Source organism: Pantherophis guttatus, chromosome 2 (assembly GCF_059756535.1).
Source record: "Pantherophis guttatus breed Tessera chromosome 2, ASM5975653v1, whole genome shotgun sequence".
Taxonomy (NCBI): Eukaryota; Metazoa; Chordata; class Lepidosauria; order Squamata; family Colubridae; genus Pantherophis; species Pantherophis guttatus.
In genome coordinates this window covers 280,535,415-280,552,161 of record NC_142064.1, presented here as the reverse complement: position 1 = coordinate 280,552,161, position 16,747 = coordinate 280,535,415, and the positions used below count along the sequence as shown (strand labels likewise).

Genomic DNA, 16,747 nt, shown 5'->3' with positions numbered 1-16,747 from the left:
CTTTTGGGAGGTCCTCACAGGCTAGAGAGGCCCAGACCGCAAGCGGGGTCTCCATTTCCGGCCCCCTTCTAGAGAATTTCTTCTATTTGATGCAGCAAGCCCTGGCAAGGCGCTTTGGGCATGCTCAGTCCCATTCTGAAGCTGAGGAAGTGCCAGTACTGCAATGCTGTGCTTCCCCCACGCTGCCCCCTGGTGGACCCTGCACGCGTTGCCTGGAGACCTTGCAACGGATGGGTGGGTAGAAAAATTATGACAAACGGTGTCACTTTAGGCCAGGGGTCTGCAACCTTAAACACTCAAAGAGCCATTTGGACCTGCTTCCCACAGAAAAGAAAACACCGGGAGTCACAAAACCCTACCCTGACTATTTCCTGAGTGGCCACAAAACTAGCATATGTAGTTGAATTAAACGTTCTGTTTTCTTCTGAAACTTTTCTTTTCTTGGACTTATCCATGGTTGGCCTACCAGGGGTTGAAAAGCTCAATAAATTGCATGCCAGCAGGTATAGCACATTGGCGGTTGTGATGCATATTTTGAGTGACAGGGAGCCGCAGCAGAGGGGTGAAAGAGCCACATGCGGCTCCAGAGCCGCAGGTTGCTGTATGGTGGAACAGGTAACAAATAAAATAAAATAATAAGTAAACACGGGTCCAGCTAGATAGTCACTGAAGGGCCCTCTTTGTTCTTAATATTGTAAGAGAGAAATTACTTGCAATTATATTCAGAACACAGGCAGGGACATTCCTTTCCAGTAGGACGCTTACTTCAAGGCCTCTCAGTTGTCACAGATAAGAACAGTCTAGGTGATTTATACCTTGGAGGTCAAAGTAACAGAGATGTCCACATTGTTGTTTCAACAAGAGATAATTTGAAAATTATGCTTCCGTAACTTTTTAGAAGAATTATTATAACTGTTCTGCAAACTCAGTAATTAGGAAATGTCAATTAAAAATGATAAATGTATAGGACCATATGAATTGCTGACTCCACAGAATCCTTTGTTTGAAACTGTATAAAAGTTCTGAGTTGATAATCATATGGCGTTCAGACACTTGATAGTTATATCAGGATCTGATCCTTTATTGCAATAAATAATTAAACTGATTCTGTCTGCCCTATCGGGATGTTTCTTAATTTCCATCTCCACAACAGCTGACTCCTGCTTTAAGCAAACCAATGTGGGCAATGGAGGAGGCCTCCATGGATATTATTGTACTATAGCTAGTGTTGGAAGAAATCTCCTTCTAGGTTCTGCTCCAAGTGGGGAAAAAGACACTGGAAACATGGAGACTGCTTGGAAAAATGGTTTAATGGTGGACAGGATCACATGGCTTGAGTTCCTGAACAGAAAAGGGAGGAATACAGCGAGTCCACGGGTTTTTATGCTCTTTCTGGCTTTGCATTTCTTGGGGCCCCGAAAAAGATCCTGATTGGTTGTCAGACTCTCAGGGGGTGGGGTTCTTAGCTAGCCTTGCTGGCTGATGGTCACATGTGCTTCCCAGGTCACATGAGGTGAGTTTCTGCTGCTATTGTGTAGAGGGCTAATCCTATCTTTGTTGGATCTTTGGCAATTCCTACTATGGCTCTGCCTGAAGGAGGTAGATCTTTGTTATGTAGAATAGACTGGCCCATTGACAAAGGGTGGGGGCAGGAAGATGGGAGCTGCTTCAAAACATGCTTCTCCATTTCTCATCCAGGGAAATATAATATTCTGCCTTTTTCATATTTCCTAAAATATTTCACTCTTCCAGGAAAGGGGTGGGTGCTAACTTCCTACACTAGGAAACTGCGTTTTTCATTCATATGTTTTGTTAAGACATAAGTTAGTTTGAAGAACAAATTGCTGTTGTATTGCTATAACCTGCCTTGTTAATAATGTTTTTCAACTAGGACTTGTTGGAAGAATCATAAGGCACCCCGCCCCACCCATCTCTATTTCCATGCCCCCAGAGAACGCAAAGGAAAACCATCCATAGAAGCTAAAAGTAGACCCTGAATTTATGGTACATTCCCTGCCTTTCCCCAAGGCTGACCTTAACCCTGACCACCACCCAGGAAACCAAATAGGCAGTGGTGGGTTGCTCAATACATTGCACAACCCCTGGAGCATCTCAATCACCAAATCCCAGAACCCTATAAAGATCCATCCACTCACTCAGCCATTTTGTCAGCCACCCCAGAAATGTGCTGCTGTCACAGAGGTTTTTGATAAACAAATAACAGAGATCTTCTTTCCTCGTAGCCAGCCTCTGTTTTATTTCCAGCATTTTTTCTCTTGGTTTGGAACCGGACTGCATTTTTCTTCCAACAGGTATAAAAATCACTCTACTCCCCATGCCAGGCTGTCAGCTGTCCCAGAAGTGATGCTGAGTCACTTCACTTCTGATTCCTAAATAAATGGAGAACCTCCTTTCCTACAGCTGGCCTCCAAATTCATTGGCTCCTGCATCTTTCTCCTGGCTTGCAACCGGACCGGATTTTTTTTTCCAACAGAGTGATCAGCATGATGATGGCTGAAATTTTATAGGAATTTTCATCCCAGTAATGTACAGGTTTTCCTCGATTTACAACAATTCATTTAGTGACCATTCACTAAAAAAGTGACGTATGACCAATTTTTCACACTTTACAACTGTTGCAGCGTTTCCATGGCCATGTGATCAAAATTCAGACGCTTGGCAACCACAGATGGTTGCAGTGTCTCGGGATCACCTGATCCAGTGGTGAGTTCCTCCCGGTTCTCCTGAGCCGGTAGCTGTGACAATATGACATCACCGATCCAGTTTATTTACCAACTTTCAACTTGGCCCATCTTACCTGTGTGACTCTGCGCACTTTACAAATAAAGTTATACAATCATATGAAAAGGCATGGTTAAAATGTTAAAATAACAGCATTAAAACAAAATTAGAAATTGAACAGTGGAAAAGGCAAAAAGGCAAAGAAAGGCCTTCAGACCACAGCTGGTAGTGCTGAGAAGACACAAGACATCATAGTATGCATAAAAGGTAAAGGCAAAGGTTCCCCTCGCACATATATGCTAGTCGTTCCTGACTCTAGGGGGGCGGTGCTCATCTCCATTTCAAAGCCAAAAAGCCAGCGCTGTCCAAAGTCGTCTCCATGGTCCATGTGGCCGGCATGACTAAACGCCAAAGGCACACGGAACGCTGTTACCTTCCCACCAAAAAAGGTGGTCCCTATTTTTCTACTTGCATTTTTTACATGCTTTTGAACTGCTAGGTTGGCAGAAGCTGGGACAAGTAACAGGAGCTCACCCCGTTACGCAGCACTAGGGATTCGATCCGCTGAACTGCCGACCTTTCAATCGACAAGCTCAGCATCTTAACCACTGAGCCACCGTGTCCCTTCATCATATGTATAATCAGATCTAAATAAAAGCTTGATTTTATAAACCAAAAGGGAAAATTTGCACCTCATCGTAAAGATCAAGACAGAAAGAAAAAGTAGATAGCTGGAAATGTCAGTTCCCTCAGGCTGTGTTTCTAACCAGGCTGTTAATAATTAAGCACTGCTCTCAATTAGTTCTACTTGTAGCATGTTATGGAGATGTTATTATCAACTGAAGATCTTTCTTTTCCCTCAATTAAATTTCAGCTTGTGGCTGCTCCGAGCGCCTTCTGTCAAATGATTCCAGAGCAGTTGTTGGCCCTTTAAAAAATTAATGAAGGAAGACCTGTATATCTTTTTTGAGAGTTATATTACTCCAGGATAGCACAGAAAGAAAGATGAAAGGAAGGAAAAGGAGGAGGATGGAGGAGGAGGAAGAAGAAAAGGAGGAGGAGGAGAAGAGGAAGAGGAAGAGGAAGAAGAAGAAGAAGAAGAAGAAGGAGAAGGAGAAGGAGAAGGAGAAGGAGAAGGAGAAGGAGAAGGAGAAGGAGAAGGAAAAGAAGAAGAAGAAGAAGAAGAAGAAGAAGAAGAAGAAGAAGAAGAAGAAGAAGAAGAAGAAGAAGAAGAAGAAGAAGAAGAAGAAGAAGAAGAAGAAGAAATCTAGCATATTAAAAAACTGCAGCTCACTTCATCAGATGCACGAGTGCCAGGACTATAGGATTTAAACTAGGGTGAGGCCGAGGAAAAAGAAGAGGTTGGTTGTGCAACCACATCTTCAGAGCCTTATGAAACGGTATCAGAGTGGGGAGGGGGTGGCCAGTCTAATTTCTAATTTTCCATGGTTACCTGACTGTGACTGTGATTTATGACCAATGTTTAGTTCTGGTTTCCAGCAAAAAAAAAAGGGGTATAATAGGCTTGTTTGTTAAATCACCGCAAAAAAATGTTGGTTAAGTCAGGCGGTGACCTGCTTAATAACTGGTTCAATTACGGTCCTAAATTGAGGATCGTAGAGAGGGCTGTAAAACAGTGGCCTCCAACCACCAGGGACCAGTTCCATGGAGAGAGGTTTTTCTGTGGACCAGACGGGGCCACATGGTTTCATGTGCTGCTTGCATCCCACGGATGGGACTTTGCTTGTTTGCGTGGCCCGGTACCTGGCATGCTCGGACCAGTGGCAGTCCATGAATCAGGGGCTGGGGATCCCTGCTGTAAAGCACTGTGAAGCGGTATATAAGTCTATAAGTCTATAAGTAATCGTATTTCATCAACTTTAGACTTTTGCATTGGTCTTCTCACATTTTGGAGCATGGCCATGATGGAGGTTAAAAAACAGCTGGGAGAAAATGATGCACTTCTGACTGATGTACGTTTGCTTTGAATGGGTTGTCATGCCCCCGTCGGAGCCTGAAACTGAGGAGGAAGACGAACTGGAACTGGAGCCAATAGAGATCGAGGGGGCGTCGTCATTGGCTTTGGAAGAAGGTGGGGAGGAGCAGGCCCAGTCAGGCCAGGGCTTTTCAGGATTGGGATGGCTTGCAGGCAGGAACAGGGGCAGGATGAACAAGAGAGGCTAAGCAGTGAACATGAGAGACAGAGCTCAGATGATTAGCAAGATCCTCGAGCATGGAGAGAGGAGAGAAGGCGGGAACAGCGCAGGCTGACCCAATGACTCGGGAGGAGAGTGCCCTGCCCCTCTTTACAAGGCACACCTGGGGACTGAGCTTTAAGGAGACACTGTGGGGGGAGGGCATTTGTCGGGAACAAACGCTGAATTCATTGAGTGTTGTGTGCTGTTGCCGAAGTTGGACGATTCTTGGATTAATTGCCTTGTTCTTTGCTCCCCTCCTTGAGTTACTTCCTTGCCCTGTGATCTGTCCCCGTCTACACACACACACAAACACAGCCAGCCGAGGGTTAAGAAAGTACTTGGCACGCACGCAGGTCATTATCTCAAACTTGGCAACAATATGAGCACCGTCTGCCAAGAGCTTTTACTGTAACAGATAACATAAAATTACATACGCATTGCAAATAGTCCAGCAAAACAATATCCCTTCGGCAGCTTCAGACGTTGTTCAAGTGACTAACCAGAGTTAGTTTTTGTTCGTCACGGAGTTTTACCAGCCACCACCCTCTCTTATATAGTCTCTGGGGTGTGGTCCAGTGACTCAGTTCTAATCCCTAGCACGCCTCCTTAACTGCTGCAACCGTTTATCACGCCTTCGTTGGCGTGCATCCAGGAATGACGACTCTCCTTCCTCGCTCTCATCCGAGACACCTGGCTCCTGGCTAATCTCCTCTCCCTCGGCCGGCACCTGAGACAGTGCCAGAGGGGAGGGGCCTGGAGAGGGAGGCCTGGCTGACTCCTCTCCCTCATGTTCGGAGCCTTCTTCCTCCGATGAGATAGGCTCAGAGGGCGGGGCCACAACACCCTGCTGGATTTGCAGCCATTGTGCTCACAGCGTTGTACTGGACTATTTGCTGCCAGAAGCTGCTGGAGGTATATGTATGGGTGTTATCACTTTGCTCTCGGACCTGCCAGAAACATGGGAGCGTTTGGGGGAAAGTTGGAGCAATAAAGAGGCGGTTTGAACTGTCAGCTGCCGTGCCCCGGATCATCACATGGATCCTTTTCCAGGAAATAAGTCCAGTAGAACGATGAAGCTCTTTCCTTGTTTCTTAACATTAACACGGTTTCTCCTCTTTGTGGATCTTTTTATGGGAAATCAGGGAACTGTTCCTGCAGAAGCTCTTTCCACACTCCAGGCATTTATAAGGTTTCTCTCCTGTGTGGGTCCTTTTATGGGTAGTCAGGGCACCGCTGAGCGCGAATCCTCTCCCACATTCGCTGCATTTATAGGGTTTCTCCCCTGTGTGGGTTCGTTTGTGGTAACTGAGGTGATAGTTCTGACGGAAGCTCTTTCCGCACTCCGTGCAGTGATACGGTTTCTCTCCTATATAGTAAGTGACAGTCATGGGGTTGGGCCGATTGTCATACCTTCTGGATCCTGTGCCTCCATTTTGTGCCATTTTATTCTGGGTGCCACAACGTTTACACGAATCCGTTTTATCCATTATTCTTTCCCCACAGAACTGACACTTTTCTGTTCTTTCTCCTTTCGAATCTGACTGGATTTGTAAGTTTTGGATTACAGCAGGAGGAGCAGAAGCTTTCTCTTCCCCGTATTTTAGATGGTTTCCCTCATTTCTCGTTAGTTTCGATTGACTGCAAAATGTCTCTTCAGCCATTTCATTTTTGCTGGTTGGCTCTGGTGCCAGATGTGGCTCCTTATAGCTCTTTATCCTTTGTTCAGCTCCTGCATGAGAGAAAAAGTGAAGAAAAAAAATTAGACTATTGTATTTAAGGAACCAACTTTGAATTCCACCATCTCTGCAGTTTCCTTTCATCTCTGTGTACCTGGATGGAACTAAGATTATTTTTTCATGTTGGGGTGACTTTTTAGCAACCATTTACTAGGCACAAGAATTAACAAATAAAAAAAAAACCAAATGGAAACTTTACTATTCAATTATGAAGTGGATGAAACAATAAATGAACGATAAAGTTAAGGCTAGATTAATGGGTGAAAGAATATATGAATGATAAAAGTTAGATTAATGGATGAAAGAATAAATGAATGATAAATTTAAGGTTAGATTAAGGGGATGAAATAAATGAATGATAAAGTTATGGTTAGATTAATGGATGAGCCTTGGTAGTACAGTGGTCTAAAGCATCCTGTTATTAAGAACAGCTGCCTGCAATTACTGCAGGTTCGAATCTCGCCAAGGCTCAAGGTTGACTCAGCCTTCCATCCTTTCTAAGGTAGGTAAATTGAGGACCCAGTTGTGGGGGCAATAAGCTGACTTTGTATAAATATACAAAAGAATGAAGGCTATTGCTTAGCGCATTGTAAGCCGCCCTGAGTCTCCGGAGAAGGGCGGCATATAAATCAAATTAAAAAAAAAATGATTAAATTATGTTAGAAACCATCGCACAGAAACACACAAATCCTATTTCTGGAAGTCTGAGTGAAAACTACTTGATAAAATTTTCTGGATTCTATCAGTATCATTTTGATGACAAGGAGGTGATATCAAGAGCAATCAGCAAAATTATTTAAGGAAATGATGACCAGAGAACTGTCCATCCTCCCAGAATAATTTGGGGAAAGCCACACGTTCTTCCTTGAGCTTCCTTGAAGTTGATGTGGATCTGAGCCAAGGGTGCCATCATGTTAAAGAGTTTTCTTCAGTTTCTTCCAGTCAAGAAGACTGGATTAGGAATTTCTTGGGAAGAACGGACAGGCTGGTTGTTTCTAGACAGAGATTTATGTTCTTCAATCTGGAACGAAAACCCAGAGAGTCTCTTACTGAGACAGGCCAAGATCCTTGATGTCTCCATCATGACCTCTCCGTGCAGAGCTCTTTGCCTGGAATCCAGAAGAGCCCATTCCTCCTTCGTGAAATGGACACCCACTTCTTCCTGAAGGAAAAAGGAACAGTTTCTTATTAACACACAGGCTGGTTCTCAACTTCTCTCCTCTCAAAACTCTCCCAAGCAAAGATGCATAATGGAGTTAATGCCCGCTCTCTGAGGAATTATGTATGAAAACAGGACGAGCTCCAAACGCCTGACTGATAATTCACTGATAAATTGTTCAGGGATATTCTATCACATTTATTGATTCTGCAGAAAAATGAACGCCAACAGTGACATTATCACCCTGGATTGCTTGGCTGATCCAGCAAGCAACATCAGTCTGTGATTTCAATCCTTCTAGAACAGTGGTGTCAAACTCAAGGCCCGCGGGTCAGATTCGGCCTGCGTGGTGTTTGTCGACCCTGAAGATGACGTACTGTATGTGTAGCCACATTTTATTGTAGCTTTTGTCTATTCTTTTCTTAGCTTTCTTTAGGCTTTCTACAAAGGAATTTAACAGTATTTCAGGCTCGCCACACTCTAGCTGTTGAAAAGGGGGGTGGGGGTTATAGAGATAAAGGGGGAATGTTATGTCTAGATGGCATCCTTTCCCGTGGGAACAGAGAAGATGCCTGCAGCTGGAGGAAGGTGGAGTTTGGAGTCACTGGGCTGATGGGCTGAGAATAGATTGGAGATCGTGACTCTGGGGAGGAGTTTCAAACTTTTGCTTTTTTACTGGGTGTAAATACGGAATCTAGCCAGAGTCGGAATTACACCAAGTCCTTGCCAATTTGATATGTTCCTAACAAATAGACTTTAAAGAAAAATGGACGCCTTGGTTTTTATTTCAGAGGACGTATTACTTGGAAGCTTGACAGTGCTTAGATCTAGCCCGCGGAGCTGCCCTGGAAACAGCGAAGGGCCAGCCTGCGGGGCCTCTACCAGCAAAAATGGGGCCCAGGGGGCTAGCAAATCAAACTCAAAACAAAACGAGAAATGTTTCCCCTTTTGCATTTGAGCATCCAAGAAGAGACAGAAAAAGAGAAAGGGAAAGAGGAAAGACAAAGAAATAGGGGGAAAGATGGAAAGAGAGCAAGGAAGGAAAAATAAGGAAAGAGGGGAAAGAAGAAGAAAGGAGAATGAAGAGGGAAGGAAAAAGAAGAAAAGGAAGGGAGGGAGCGAGGGAGGGAGGGAGGAAGGAAGGAAGGAAGGAAGGAAGGAAGGAAGGAAGGAAGTTTATTTTATTTATTTATTTTATTTTATTTTGAATTTGTATACCGCCCTTCTCCCTGAGGACTCAGGGCGGTGAACAGCCAAGTAAAAACATAATTGGGGGAGGGAAGGTCTGAGGGAAGTCCTGCCTTACCAGGACTTCCTGGGCCACCACAGGTGCCCCTGACACAAGTGACGTCAAACTGGCCACACCCATCCCGGCCATGCCCACCCCAAAGTCAAACACAAACCTGATGGGGCCCTCAATGAAATTGAGTTTGACACCCCTGTTCTAGAAGAATCCCTACGTGAACTTCTTGTGAGTGGCCCGTCAGGAAGTAGCATAACGTAGCATGATAAGTGTGCTCCATGGGAATTCTAGAAGAAAAGTACAATTTGAGGGGTCCTTGGTGCTCTCTGAGCTTGCTTGTCTTCTTGCAGATGTTTCATTACTCAAACTAGTAACATCATCACTGCTAAGCATTGATGGCGTTACCTAGTTTGGGTAATAAATGTCCGCAAGAAAACAATTGTGCTCGGAGAGCACCAAGGATTCCTCATTTCAATCCTGAGCTATAAATATTATCCCAAAGGTGCTTTTTCAAGAGGCAATTGGACTTTCTGGTTTTTCTTTGAAGACATTTCGCTTCTCATCCAAGAAGCTTTTTTAGCTCTGAAGAAGCTCAGCTCAAGAGCCTTGATAGTACAGTGGTTTAGTGCACCCTGTCATTAACACAGCTGCCTGCAATTTCTGCTGGTTCGAATCTCTCCAAGGCTCAAGGTTGACTCAGCCTTCCATCCTTTCTAAGGTAGGTGAAATGAGGACCCAGTTTGTGGGGGCAATAAGCTGACTTTGTATAAAATATACAAAAGAATGAAGGCTATTGCTTAACGCATTGTAAGCCGCCCTGAGTCTCCGGAGAAGGGCGGCATATAAATCAAATTAAAAAAAAAAAAAAGAGCTGAAGAAGCTTCTTGGAGGAGAAGCGAAACGTCTTCAAAGAAAAACCAGAAAGTCCAGTTGCCTCTTGAAAAAGCACCTTTGGGACAGCCACGACCTGGATGACTGAGAATCTCCACAAACCGGGGTGAAATGCTCCCAGTTTGGACCGGATCGCCTGATCCGGTAGCGATGGAGGCGGGTGGTTCGGAGAACCGGAAGCAAAAATCCCTGCCCAGCTGAGCCGCACAATCATCAGAGGCTTTTTTTTTTTTTTACTTTTAAAAGCATTTTTTCTACAACCTCTTTGGCCAAAAAATGCTTTTAAAAGTAAAAAAAAAAGCCTCTGATGATCACCCGGCTTAGCTGGGATCATCAAAGGCTTTTAAAAGAAAAAAACCCTTTTTTTCTTTTAAATGCCTCTGACGATCCAAGCTGAGTTGCCTGATCGGCAGAGACTTTTTAAAAATCAGGCAACTCAGCTTGGATCGTCAGAGGCATTTAAAAGAAAAAAAAACCTCTTTTTATCCTTTTTAAGAAAGCCTCTGCCAATCAGGCAACTGAGCTGGGATCGTCAGAGTCTTTTGAAAGCATTTTTTTACAGCCTCTTCGCCGAAGAGGTTGTAGAAAAAATGGTTTTAAAAGTAAAAAAAAATAAATAAATGGCCATGCCTACCCAGTCACATTACCCTCCACCACCAAGCCATGCCCACAGAACCAGTAGTAACAAATTTTAGATTTCACCACTGCCACAGACATATAAATATTCTCCTTTATTGTAAATATAATTAACTTTTGACGGAATACAAAGCTCACATTTGTGCTATGGAACATTGTCCTCATACCTGAGCTGGAAGTACAATTGTGGATTCTGCACCCCCAGAAAGAAGAGATGTTTCCATAGGGACCATCGGTGTCATTCCGTTCTCTGTGAGTAAGACAAAAAACGGAGAAAGCACCTTTAAAATGCCTACGGCATTCTGGAAGAAACAAATTGTTTTAGCAGCTGAGAATCCTTGAGAACTCTTCACCGCATTCAGAATTCCCCCCCCACACACACACAAAACAATTGAGAATGAAAGTAGCTCAGGCGGTGTGTTCGGATATGGTTTGAGCCTAACAAGTTGTCCAGGCAATATATGTGTTCTGTGACTTTAATATGAATATGTATTGTGTGACTTTAAAGTTTTCCTGCTGATTCATTGTAATGCTGAGTCATGCTGTAATTAGATAATCACTGATTGTAAACGTATTTAAGGAAGGTACTGTAACGTATTCAGTTGATGATAAGCTACCATAGTGTGTGGAGTTGCTATCATTGTGCTATCATCGTTGGATGGATCTGCTACCATCGTGGTTTGTGAACCACAGTGAACTTGTTATTTTACCCAACTACTGTTTGTGTGGTAAGAAAATTTTTGTATCACTGGACTGATTTAACTGGCAAAGACTTGGATTGTTTACAGACTAGGAGATTGTTTTTTCACTATAAAGTAAACTCTTGATAAACCAGTTTGCACATCTCTTATTCATTGCTCTCAGCAACGTTTCTCTGTGCTCTACACTCTGCTGGTTGGTAACACAACAACAATATCCTTAACACAGTGCACACTCCTAAGGGCTTCAGCAGACAAATTCCTTACCTAGTTCTGTATCCTCCTGGGACATGCCTCGTAAGACCAGATCCTGAGAACGATACGGCGTATCTCCCTGTATTTTAGAGGGTCCAGCAAACTTGTCCACGAAGGGTTCCTGAATGTGAAGCAACAATCAAGAGAAAAAGGGAACATTGGTAACTGACCTCTGCCTTCACAATAGAAGAAGGCCTGAGCTTCTTGAATAGAATAGAATAGAATAGAATAGAATAGAATAGAATAGAATAGAATAGAATAGAATAGTTACGGCCCTTTCTTGATCGGGATTCCCTGTGCAGAGTCACTCATGCCCTCGTCACCTCTCGCCTTGACTACTGCAACGCTCTCTACATGGGGCTCCCCTTGAGGAGCACCCGGAGGCTCCAACTGGTCCAGAACGCAGCAGCGCGGGTAGTGACGGGAGCAGCATGGCGCTCCCATGTAACACCGCTCCTGCGCGAGCTGCACTGGCTCCCAGTGGTCTTCCGGGTGCGCTTCAAGGTGTTGGTTATCACCTTTAAAGCGCTCCATGGCATAGGGCCTAGATATCTTCGAGACCGCCTGCTGCCACCGACGACCTCCCATCGACTCGTGCGCTCCCACAGAGAGGGCCTCCTCGGGGTGCCATCAGCCAAACAGTGCAGGCTGGTGACCCCCAGGGGGAGGGCCTTCTCTGTGGGGGCACCTACCCTCTGGAATCAGCTGCCCCCAGAGATAAGGAGAATCCAAGACCTCAGTGCCTTCCGCCGTGCCCTTAAAACCTTCCTTTTCCAGCAAGCCGGGCTGGCCTAATTTTTTAAGTGTTTTTAAGTGTTTTGTTTATTGTTTTTAATTAATGGGGCCAAATTTATATATATATATTTTAACTGTATTTTAATATTTGTATTTGATGTTTTTACTTGGCTGTTCACCGCCCTGAGTCCTCAGGGAGAAGGGCGGTATACAAATTTTAAATAAATAAATAAATAAATAAATAAATAAATAAATAAATAAAAGAATAGAATAGAATAGAATAGAATAGAATAGAATAGAATAGAATAGAATAGAATAGAATAGAATAGAATAGAATAGAATAGAATAGAATAGAATAGAATAGAATTTGTTATTATTGGCCAAGTGTGATTGGACACACAAGGAATTTGTCTTGGAAATATCCTTGGAAATAGCTAGGAAGTAGCAACAGCAACAGAGAAAAAGGAAAAATTGCTAACTGACCTCTGTCTTAAACTTTATAATACATCCTGGGAAGAAGGCCTGAGCTTCTTATATCCTTGGAAATTACTAGGAAGTAGCAACAGCAACAGAGAGAAATGAATAACTGCTAACTGACCTCTGTCTTAAACTTTATAACACACCCTGGGAAGAAGGCCAGAGCTTCTTATATCTTTAGAAATTGCTAGGAACAGTAATCATCTATCTAACAAAGAAATAAAATTTTCTCCTGATGCTACTCCTCTCCTGGAAAATTATTTGGAAAGAGCAATGGAACCATTTGTTGAAAAAGGAAGAAAAATCTCTTCCAATAAAGGAGAATATTTGTAGCTCAGGGTTGAAATGAATGACCCTTGGTGCTCTCTGAGCTTGATTGTCTTCTTGTAGATGTTTCATTACCCACAACAAAGATGAGGAGGGAACTGGAGGCTAAAACATATGAAGAATGGTTGCAGGAACTGGGTATGTCTAATTTAAGGAAAAGAAGGACTAGGGAAGACATGATAGCAGTCTTCCAATATCTCAGGAGCTGTCACAAAGAAGAGGGAATCAAGCTCTTCTCCAAAGCACCTGAGGGCAGGACAAGAAGCAATGGGTGGAAACTAATCAATGGAGAGAAGCAACCTAGAACTAAGGAGAAATTTCCTGACAGTGAGAACAATTAACCAGTGGAATAGCTTTTGCCTCCAGAAGTTGTAGGTGCTCCAACACTGGAAGTTTTTAAGAAAAGATTGGGCAACCATTTGTCTGAAATGGTAGAGGATATCCTGCCTGAGCAGGGGGTTGGACTAGAAGACCTCCAAGGTCCCTTCCAACTCTGTTACTCTATTCTATTCTATTTTAGAGTGCTAGAAGGTGGGGGGGGGGTTGCATAATGGAGGAGGGGTGGGAGGACTATGGGGCCCTTGGTGCTTTCTGAGCTTGGCTGTCTTCTTGCAGATGTTTCATTACCCAACTAGGGAACATCATCAGTGCTAATCCTGGCAGTGATGATGTTATCTAATTTGGGTAATGAAAGATTTGCAAGAAGACAACTGAGCTCAGAGAGAACTGAAATCTCTTCCTTCCATAGTCCCCAAGAAGAGTCCTTTAGTAGCAAGAACATTGCACGTTTGAACATCGCTCTGTTTGAAGCAACAAGAAGAAATTTCCCAACCTGCAGCTCTTCCAGCCTCTTCTCTTCGGCCTGGTTGAGAAGAAAACCTTCTGCAAGGGCCACCGCCTGGGAACTGGTCTCCGCTCCACACTCCCGGACCCAGTTTTCCACTTCCGGAGGAAGGATGGTCAGGAACTGCTCCAAGATCACCAAGTCCAGCATCTGAGCTTTTGTGTGTATTTCTGGCTTGAGCCACTGATGGTAGAGATGGTAGAGACGGCTGCAAATGTCTCGGGGACCTTCAGCTTCTTGGTAGCAGAACTCACGGATATTGCGATGTTGTGCAACCCAACTGGCTTCTTCTTCCAGAATGTTCTGCTTGGCCTGTTCCCAGACTTCCCCGGGAGCCTCAGGCTCGGCAGCGTGGAACCCTTTTCCTTCTGCTTCCCCTGCTGTGTCTCGTGGCGCCTTGTTCTCTATAGGATTCCACAGCACCAAAGGATCCCTTGGATCGGCGGAAGACTTTCCACTCATAGGACCAGCCTGGCTCAAAGGGATTTTCTGAGCCATCTTTGGGAACAAGGGTTTTTCTTCTCAAGGAAATCCAAAAAGCACCTCCACAAGACTCTGGAAAGAGTGCAGAGAAGAGCAACAAAGATAATTAGGGGGCTGGAGGCTAAAACAGACGAAAAACGGTTGCAATTGGGTTTGTCCAGTCTGGTGAAAAGAAGGACTAGGGGTGACCTGATAGCGGTCTTCCAATATCTAAGGCAGAGGTCTTCAAACTTGGGAGCTTTAAGACTTGTGGACTTCAACTCCCAGATGTCAGCATTCTGATGCTGCCATAAAAAGGAGGAGATGAGGCTTGACTTTTCACCTACTTATTTTCTCTGTAGATAATATCCCCTAGGAGATGGGATGGGAGGGGAGACATTCCTGTGGGGTGAGGTCAGAAGCTGGGGAGACTGACTTGGAAGATGGCCAATGAGAAGATGAGAATTGGGGAACGGAAAGGGAAGGGTTTGGGGGTCAGAGGGTTAGTATCGGCCACGACGAAGTCGGGGCCAGATCTGTCGTACTCAATAAATGGAATATTTCAGCAAAGATTAATTGTTTGGGAGTGCAATTTATTTGAGATGACATCGAAACCTGACACCAGAATTCTCTTCTGGGAGCATAGCTGGCTGGAGAATTCTGGGAGTTGAAGTCCACAAGTCTTAAAGCTCCCAAGTTTGAAGACCTCTGATCTAAGACCTCAGATCTAAGGGGCTGCCACAAAGAAGAAGAAGAAGCCAATCTATTTTCCAAAGGACTAAAGACAAGCCAAGAAGCAATGGTTGGAAACTCATCAAGGAGAGAAGCAACCTAGAACTAAGGAGGAATTTCCTGACAGTTGGAACATTTTTTTTTTTAATTTGATTTATATGCCGCCCTTCTCCGGAGACTCAGAGCGGTTTACAATGTGCTCAGCAATAGCTTTAATCCTTTTGTATATTTATACAAAGTCAGCTTATTGCCCCCACAACTGGGTCCTCAATTTACCTACCTTAGAAAGGATGGAAGGCTGAGTCAACCTTGAGCCTTGGCGAGATTCGAACCTGCAGTAATTGCAGGCAGCTGGTCTTAATAACCAGCTTAATAACAGGGTGCCTTAAACCACTGTACTACCAAGGCTCTTTTATTAATCAGTAGAACAGCTTGCTTGCAGAAGTTTTTAAGAAGAGACTGGACAACCCATTTGTCTAAAATGGTATAGAATTATTAGAATTAGACTTTTTTTTATTATTGGCCAAGCGTGATTGGACACGCAAGGAATTTGTCTTGGTGCATGCATACGTTCTCAGTGTACATAAAAAGACAAGATACGTTCCTCAAGAATCATAAGGTGCAACACTTAACGATAGTCATAGAGGACAAACAAGCAATCCGGAAACCCTATCAATATAAATCGTAAGGATTATTATAGAGTCTCCTGCTCGAGCAGCGGGTTGGACTAGAAGACCTCCGAGGTCCCTCCCGACTCTTGTTGTTCTGTTAAGGGCATGCTTCCAATTTGAGAAGGGGAAAGCTCTTAGAACAACAACTCAATTCAATTCAACTGTCAATTCTGATTGAATTGATTGATTGAATGAATGCAAGGCATCCCTGCTCCGTTCTGCAAGGTGGAGACGGGATCTACTTGCAACCTCTAAGATCCTCTCCTTCCCCTTGGGACTCCTACTCTTCCTACCTGTCCAGATGGTCTTCTGCACCACTGCTTGGATCTCTCCAAGAAATGGAAGGGGAAGTGGCATCGCAGGCCATGCCCCTTACCTGCTTGGCATTAACCCTTAAGGGTCCCTTCTGTTTCTTTTTGCCCATAAAGAGAAGCTGTTCCCCTTGCACAGTGTTTCTCAACCTTGGAAGCTTGAAGATGGGGGGACTTCAACTCCCAGAATCCCCCAGCCAGCAGAGCTGGCTGGGGGATTCTGGGAGTTGAAGTCCCCCCATCTTCAAGCTTCCAAGGTTGAGAAACACTGCAGTCTTGAGAAGGGCTGCAGCAAAAGTTGCAGGAGGCAGGCTGGCATGTCCAAAGCTTGCTCAGGAGGATGGGATTCTTTCCCCCAATTCCCATGCACCCCAAAAAATAACTGCTTTCACTTTTTTTCCGGAGCCCGCAGACTTTCCCCCGCAGGTCAATACAACACACTCACCTGCCAAAGCTGGAACTATGGAGATTGCAGTTGGAGGGTTAAAACAAGAGAGACGCTCTAAGGGTGCTAGAGCGGCGCATAGCCGGCGGCGAACCTCACTTCCGCCACCGCGGCCAGAGAAGCCTCCATCATATCCGGCACTGAGATACCAGCAGCTGGCAAAAGTTCTCCGGCGCATGCTCAGT

At 44.4% G+C, this 16,747-nt stretch overlaps 1 protein-coding gene across 2 annotated transcripts; it reads right to left on the bottom strand.

Annotated features, from left to right (window-relative positions):
- Positions 1 to 2,232: 2,232 nt before the first annotated feature.
- Positions 2,233 to 16,613, bottom strand: LOC117668141 (zinc finger protein with KRAB and SCAN domains 5-like). Of its 2 annotated transcripts, none has more exons than XM_087884754.1 (6): positions 16,563 to 16,613; positions 13,930 to 14,496; positions 11,571 to 11,679; positions 10,773 to 10,855; positions 7,727 to 7,838; positions 2,233 to 6,669 (listed from the first exon to the last, which is right to left on the bottom strand). In XM_087884754.1, exons 2-6 carry the CDS (start codon positions 14,437 to 14,439, stop codon positions 6,038 to 6,040), a joined length of 1,446 nt encoding a protein of 481 aa, XP_087740880.1. In that variant the 5' UTR covers positions 14,440 to 14,496; positions 16,563 to 16,613; the 3' UTR covers positions 2,233 to 6,037. The 2 variants fall into 2 exon arrangements, with proteins under 2 accessions (XP_087740880.1, XP_087740881.1); XM_087884755.1 differs by lacking the exon at positions 16,563 to 16,613 and adding an exon at positions 16,100 to 16,242.
- Between the last annotated feature and the right edge of the window lie 134 nt (positions 16,614 to 16,747).

Coding starts and splice junctions, on each gene's coding strand:
- LOC117668141 (XM_087884754.1), bottom strand. CDS start 14,439: ATGGCTCAGAAAATCCCTTTGAGCCAGGCTGGTCCTATGAGTGGAAAG. Junction 10,856..11,570: donor CCAGGAGGATACAGAACTAG/GTAAGGAATTTG, acceptor TCTTACTCACAG/AGAACGGAATGACACCGATG. Junction 6,670..7,726: donor AAGGATCTTGGCCTGTCTCA/GTAAGAGACTCT, acceptor TCTCTCATGCAG/GAGCTGAACAAAGGATAAAG.